Genomic DNA, 7,759 nt, shown 5'->3' with positions numbered 1-7,759 from the left:
TGATCGTCCAAAAGGTGGTTTTAGGTGTGAAGGCGAAGCGGATCCTTCAGCGGCCAAGGCCACTGTGACGTGAACCCTGTCCACTTCTGAGGTATCGCCTGCGAAATGGTGACTTTGCGGTGATAAAACACGGTCAGCGCCTGTCTTCTGCCTGAATTGTTGAAAAACACCCATCGCCTGTCAGTGCAGCTTCCATACATCATCTGCATTCACAGATCTTGGATTGAATAACCGATGTTGGGGTGGGGTTCTGAGAAAGGCCAACTTTCGCCAAGGCTATTTCTCACATTGTTGAATGTGCTCCAACCATCAGGTCTACACATCTCGCGCTGCCAACTACTCAAAACGGAGTGTCTGTTCGGCTGTTTTAGGGAGGATGGGTTTAGCTGAGGCCGGGCCAGACCGTGATGTCAGCGCTGCAGCATCCCACTGGGGACCCAGCCGCACTGAGCTTCAACGAAAAAGAGGAAACATTCTGACGCATGAGTCATAGGATGGAAATCAATCTTTTTTTTCTTTCTTTTTTTTTTTTAAGATAAGGCCTTGTCGAGTTTTGCCCTATGTGACTAGGTGCAGTCAAGGTGGGTCTGTTTCAAACGAGGATTCTATGGCAGTGTTGTGTAAAGTGGCCAAGAGTGTGGAGTGGACCCTCCACATGTAGTCTAATGTAGATCCTCAAATTAATTTTTTATGTAACCACTTCAATGTAAAACCCAATCGGTCTGAAAAGTTTTCAAATTAAGCATCTGCATGCTTGTGCACTGTGTGAGAATGTTGGTCGAGAAGGTTATCTACGCTAATGCTCCCCTAATTAGGCTGAAAATAGATTAATTACCCAGTGTGTTGCACAGTAAAGCTTCACTAATCCTCTCTAGTTTCGCCGACACAAAGGTCATAACTCAGGTCAAGTAGTGAAGGAGTTTTTTCCCCAACGCAGAATTAGCTCTATTGTCCATGGATAGCCAGCCCCATGACCCTAAACGGGAACCAATCAGTGAAGAGAAGAGCACGGTTCTAGATTAATAAAAGAGAGAAATTATATGAAACCTTTTACAATAGCCTACATTATAACTCGTACAACAAGTGATCCGAAAAATCCAATCAAAAACGTTGTTATAGTAATTATGTCCTTTGCTTTTAAAGGTTCAGGCCTTCTGGCAGTTTTGCCCAGCAAAACCTGTCATAGCTTTGCAAACGACTCACGTCGTTTTTTTTTTTTTTACTTCCTAAATGTCGCTTAGGTTAGGCGTTCAAGTGTCCACCTGTCCTTAACCCAACTCCGGTGCACTTTGAGCATGGGAACTGTAGGTGAGAGCTGAAAGAGACACCGAATGCGAGGTGAAGGTCAAGAGAGGCGAGCGAGAGAGACGATATCCTCCTTTCTGAAACACACTCCAAAACACCTTGGAGCCATAAATGCTCAGTTTGCACTGAAGTATAGCGCTCCACTTACTGCAGCTCCCTCAGCCTGCTTGTATTAGGAACAATAGCATTGACAGGTTAATACTGTCTAGCTTGTGTATTTAGATGACACCAATGACCTAACTGGGTACGCAGGAGGACGCCATATCGATGGTCAAGCGAAGCAAAGTTTTGGCTTGATGATGTGGATCACTCTGTCAAAATGGTGGTGAGGTCATAGATACTTGTCACTTTGGGCAAAGTCAAGCATTTGCATTGACATTTGAGTAGAACAGAATTTCTCTTTATCGTCATTGTACAAGTAGGATACAATGTCCCCTGCATTCGACCGGTCCTCCACCTAGGAGCAGTGGGCGGCAGCAGTGCTCCAGCCACTCCAGCTCTTTTTCCAGTGCCTTGGCCATGAGGATTACCTCCTACCATACATGTCTTTTGATGTCTTTGCTGTTCTTGAAAGTCCAAACTCCCCCGAATGTCGCTTCGCTTCCCACTTGAACCAAGAAAATAAATTGGTTAAATGGCTAACGTCAAAACATAATAGGTCGAGGTTCTTGTAATGGCGAATGCGGGTGGACAATGGAAACACTTCTATCGTGGTCTTTGAAAAGCACTTCCTTTCAGCCGGCCGGGATGCCTGCTGTTAAATAACATCCATCCCCAAGTCTAAATTTGGACCGAGGATTCTCATGAGTGGTACGAGATGCGGTTCACCGAGGAGACGGGGCCTTTGAAAATTTCTTTTCATATTTCTCTCGTCGATGCGGATCGGACTGAGACGGAGAGGACGTGCTGAGAGCGGAAGACGCTGCCAGAGAGTAAAAGAGCGTCTTTCCTTGTTGCGTCGGGAGATTAATAAAGCTCTGTTGGGCGAGGTTACGCGGTCCGTCTCCCTTCATACCGGGACGCTGCCGAACAAAGGAAAGAGGGAGCGAAGAACTGAGCGAGAAAGGTGAAGAAGACCGACTTGGGCGACACACAGTACAAGTGAATGATTCAGGAATCGATGAAATACGAGAAGGTTTGAATTGACGTACGAGTCCTTCAGAACTAAGTTTGTTTCCAAACGCATCTCAGGGGGAGGATAGAAGCATGACGAAAGGATTCATGGTTTTTGTACACATAGAATAAGTATTCCCACTTACTAGTACACTCTGGGCTAAGATCTAAATGCTGTGGCACTGAGGAGATTAAATGCTGATACTTAAACAAAGCACGATTAGGACATTTTGTGTTATATGTCCTCCTGGTGCCCTCCGACATATCAGTTAATATCAGGGGAAAGAAGGCAGAAAAACAAAGGCCACAGTCAGTACTTTCAAAGCAGCATTTTATCCGTTCATATAAATTCAGTTGCTTCATGGATATTTTATACTCACTCTGAGGAAGGGGGAGAACTGAGCAACCAGAGATGTGGTCACCATGGTCAAGTCATGGCTGTGTTTTTGTCCCTTGCCTGCTCAGTCACAGCTCATCAGCCCACATACAATATGGATCAGCTAGTGCACACAGATGTCTCAGAGCTAGTTGCTGCTAGCTAGGGGTCTCACCGACTAGTTGACTAGTTGACTAGTTGACTACTATAACCACTAGTCGGCGCTGTTGGCAGCAGTCAACTAGTCTTGGACAACATATTTTTTGTCAATGTCACCAGATTTACAATAATTATTGTATTAGTAAAATAAGTTATTAAAATGTGTGTTAATATTTATATCTTAATGCAGCTATGTTCTCCCAATTAATAAAATGTACAAAATACAATTGCCGATATTTCTGGGGTTCCGGGGCAGGCAGCGGATATCCGGGTCAAGTCTTCCTCTTCGCTGCGCCAGTCATTGTTTACAGTCCGATCAGCAACTTGAGACGCGATAATGGAGTTGAGAGATAATGCTTCACGACCAGATTGTTTCGCAACTAGTAAATACAATATAAAGCTAATAAAAAGCTAAATCGTCGTCAGACTGATAGCAGATGGGTTCCCAGAATGCCAAAAGCTCCTCTCTGCGTCTTTCTTACATAGTATGTAAAAAGACGACTAATCGGCTAGTCTACGACTATTATGAAAAACTTGGCAACTGGTAAGAATCAGTAGTCGTGAAACACCTACTGCTAGCTACTTCTGCACTCAAATAAATTATTGTCACGGTTCGAAACATTTTTGATATGGTTCTAGTGGCAGCTTGATCAAGACAGGCGGCCATTGCTTTCCAAATGCTATGAGACCTAATCCTTAGACATCTCTGCGGAATACTCTCTTCGGACTGGTCAAGAGCACCAACCAGCTCTATTGACCTCGGTGCTATATATCATTTCTGAATAACAGCCGCAGAATGTTCACAATGACCCTTGTCACTGGATTTGCGCCCCTGGCTCCACTCTGCCTGTCGGCAGGTGTAGCGGCGGTGTTTTGTGACGCTCCACAGAAACTGCAACGGAAGAGATGATGCGATGAAAGCTCCAATTTCACATTAATAACAGTTAAATATGTTGTCTCTTTTTCTCCATAGGGGGAATAGTTGGGTACGTTGTTTTAGATTATCTTTCTTTGCGGGACCTCTTAAACTACAGTCTCTAGTCTTTTGGGGTCTGACACCCCAATCAAGACTTGGACCCCCCCCCTCCCCCAAAAGAGGGCAAAACAACAGGTCAGGGGGCATCAAAACATCGATACGTCCTTCTTACCTGTAATCGTAAACGTTTTTTATTTCCAATATTAATTTCTGAAAGAATCTTGCAACGGGATTTCAGACACCGCGCCCACCCCCCACCCCCACACCGGAGGAAAAAGTCAGGGCCGCCACTCCTACGCACTGGCGGCCCGACGGGGCCACAGCTGGAGATGCAGCGCGCCGGGTTGCGTCAGCGACAGCCATCCGTCATGGAAACTTAATAAGGGCCAACGGCGATGGCGCGGGGGGCCTCACAGGCCGCGGCGCCGGGCATTTCATTAGCCCCTGTAAGTAAGCGCCGGTTCAGCGGGGATGTTGACGTGAACACACACACACACACACACACACACACCCAGCCCCCCCTTTCTTTCTTTTTCTTTTTTTGGTCATTATTCCAAACCATGATTCATAAGCAGACCCCTGCTGTGACACGCCCCTCTCAACGTTTGGAACTGTGAACAGCGCCCCCCTCTAATACGCATATCGAAACCAGGACGTCTTTATTTTACGACGCGATATAAAAGATATAACCTTTTGTTTTCATTTGAAAAGTGCAGCTAATCAGACACATACTTTGTGTTGAGTTTAGTGTAAGAAACCTCAGCGGATATGGGGATGATTTGCCAGGTCAGCAAGAGCGCTCAAGTTTCTCATGGTGAAATATTTATGGCCCGGGGGCGTATATTTAGAAAGCATCACGGAGTTAAAATTCATTCGATATCGGAGAGAACGCATCGGCCGGAGGAAAAGCAATGCTATTTCCTTAACGTGAGAATTACTGACCCGCGGGGCACTTCTGGTGCCGTAGATAAGGAATAACCATGGAAACTAGGAATGCAACAGAGGGTCAGATTATTACTGTCTGGCTGGCTTTAGGGGTTATTTTAATGCACCAACTGAATCCTCGACCTTTCGGTATGAGGGTTGACCTCTCTGGAGCCGAGCCCGTCCTTTGCGCACTGGTGCCGCCAAAGCCATTGGTCGGGTCGGCTTCATCGGGTTGAGAGCGAGATTTGGGCGTCGCTGAGCTAGATTAAACGTGACACGCGCTGGAGCTTTATATTATTTATCAACAACGACATTCCCGGGGGTATACTCCTGTCAATGCATTTGGTCCGTGTAGATGGTGTCTGACTCTGCACGGTCATAAAAATATAAAAATGAAATCCACAGAGGAATCTAGATGGAGTTTTGGGAGGGTGGGCGGGGGTCATTGTTGTGCTTTATCCTTGATCAGTTGTTTCCAGGCTGTCAGGCGGTTCACCATGGCCGTTTTTATTACCACCCAAAACGGCACTGGAGCAAAATAAATACATTTTGAAAAAGGCCATTTGCGGCGGTGTTGCTCCATAAACAGTGGGCATGTGGGTGTTTGAAGGACAAAACAAAGCCACTATTTACACTGGATGGGCCTGTGAGTGGGTTTTTCTGTGCTGCAAAGAGCCAGTCCCGCCACCCTCCCCCAGTGGACCTGCAGTGGCGCGAGCCACAGAGCAGGCACCGGGCCGCCAGTGTTCGGCCCTCAGCCTATACGGCATCATTATTGAAATGATTATAGCTTTAGAATCAGGCCGGCGGGACGCTAAGAGGATATAAAACGGTATCTGGCTGCGTTAGATTATATGAGGTGCAGCTTCAGCAGAGGAGAGAAGCAGCCACCGTGGTACAATGGCTGCACTGTGGTCGCTCGCTCGATTCCTTTTGTGGTCATGTGAAGGCACACACGCACACACATGCACACACGCACGCACACACACGCACACACACACGCACACACTATCTGCTACAGACCATGGTTTCTGCATCTGACAAGACAAGCTCTGTGTGTGCTCATCTAAAGCTTCAGTTTTGACAGATTTCCCTCCAGTAAAATGTAAAAAAAAAAAAGGAGCATCAACAGTGTGTAATTGCCCTGCTGGGTGTGCAGACAGTGAGGGATGCATGCACGTTTCAATGGGTGCAGCCATATTTGAGTCTCATTCGCTCCTGATGATGACTTGCTATTTTTTCCACCCCCCCCCCCCAAAAGAAAAACCCTAGGTGGGCCTGCACCTCGGAGAATTGCAACCTTCACATTTTCACACGTAATAAAAAAAAGCTCAGATTTCTATTCTGGCCCCTAATCTGCAAATGGATTTGTAGTTTAAACTGAGAAAGATTAGCTCTGCCTTTTCGGAGAATTCTTTGTAGAGCTTATCAGGAACTAAATAACGAGCAATCATGTGCATTTTATAGTGGCACATTTAAGTCAGCCGATTATCACCTTCGAGTGCAGAATAAGGCGGAAACCAAATGCATGTGGGATGTCTTGCGATCCAAACGCTTTTGGAGTCAATTGTCAAATCCTGCATTTGGCCACAGGACACATGTTGATGAATGGGCTGACTTAAAACCTTTCATTTTAATTTTATTTTTTGACAAAGTCATAAAAAAAAAAAAAGAAAAAGGAAATAACAGAGTCTGCCTCTGTCCAGTCTAGTGGTGCTGAAATACAGAGAATCCCACTACAGGACCGGTGCCTTTGTTTCCCTGCACTTTAGGCTGGGATTGGCAACCAAAGCCATGACAATGAGCAGAATGCAATGCAATGCAATGCAATGCAATGCAATGCAATGCAATGCAACAGCCTCCTCCTACCTTCCCGGTCGCAGAGCTGGATGGCGTCCAGGCTCAGGTTCTTGATCATGCCCTCGCACGGGCTCAGAGGACTGGGGATGCTGTGCGCCAAGCCGGGGACCTCCATCTCCAAAAAGAACCGTCTGGATCCTGACTGGAATTGCGGCTCGAGCCTTTGACGAAGGGCTTCGGAGTCTCTTGCGTGCACGCGTCAGGTTGTGCGGGGGGTGAAGAGGAAGGAAAGAAAGAGCGTCCGCTTGCCCGTCCCTCCTCCCGGATTCACGCCTGTCCTCCTCCGAGCGATGCGAGACGCGCGAACGACTCGGTCGACGCGAACGGTTCTTTTTAAATGAGTGGGTATTGCGTCGCTCGCCCGGTCCTTTGTGTGGACTGGGCGAGCGACGTAATCAAAAATTATATATATATATATATTTATATTTATATTAATAATCACCAAATTACTCAATTAATGTATTTGGCATTTGGCATAAGTCATATTGACTCCACTCCACCACAAATGCTTTCGAGAGAACTCAGTTATCTTTGTGATTCGTACTTTTCATTCTTCTGCCAAAATGAATCTTTTTTTTTATTCCGCCTAGATGAAAAAAAAACTGTTCGAATTGGGAAAACATCAAGAGCCACCGCAGCCAAACGACTCTTCTGACTCTCATCGTTCACCGGAAGTCCTCCCTCTCATTATTATCGCCAGTTCCATCAAACCACAAAGGAGCAAATGGAAACACAACGAACGACTCCTTTCCCCCCCCCCCTGAATGACGCGTCAAGGAGCGAATCTGAAAAGGGGAGTGGAACCTCTCACCACGACGGAGCGGCGCGGTGCGGCGCCGCGTCCAGACAGACAGACAGACAGACAGACAGACAGACAGACAGACAGAAAACGACGTGAGAGGCATAGAAGTCTCACACGTTCAGCTGCAAGTCCACACGGGTCTCACTGGGTTCTGAACCAACAGAGCCACAAGTGCCTGTCTGTCTGTCTGTCTGCCTGCCTGCCTGTCTGTCTGTCTGTCTGCCTGCCTGCCTGTCTGCCT

The 7,759-nt window shown here is 46.7% G+C and overlaps 1 protein-coding gene across 2 annotated transcripts in view; it reads right to left on the bottom strand.

The window, feature by feature from the left end:
* LOC307241922 (phytanoyl-CoA hydroxylase-interacting protein-like) overlaps positions 1–6,831 on the bottom strand; it is a gene marked incomplete at both ends in the record, with an annotated part of 13,953 nt that extends 7,122 nt beyond the window's left edge. For both annotated transcript variants that reach the window (XM_080016193.1, XM_080016194.1), the window contains one exon: positions 6,726–6,831. In XM_080016193.1, coding sequence (XP_079872319.1) covers positions 6,726–6,831 — 106 coding nt within the window. The remainder of the gene's footprint in view (positions 1–6,725) is intronic.
* Positions 6,832–7,759: the final 928 nt, after the last annotated feature.

The sequence above is a fragment of the Zeus faber genome, assembly GCF_960531495.2.
Source record: "Zeus faber genome assembly, chromosome: 16".
Taxonomy (NCBI): domain Eukaryota; kingdom Metazoa; phylum Chordata; class Actinopteri; order Zeiformes; family Zeidae; genus Zeus; species Zeus faber.
This window is presented reverse-complemented; position numbering and strand designations above follow the sequence as displayed.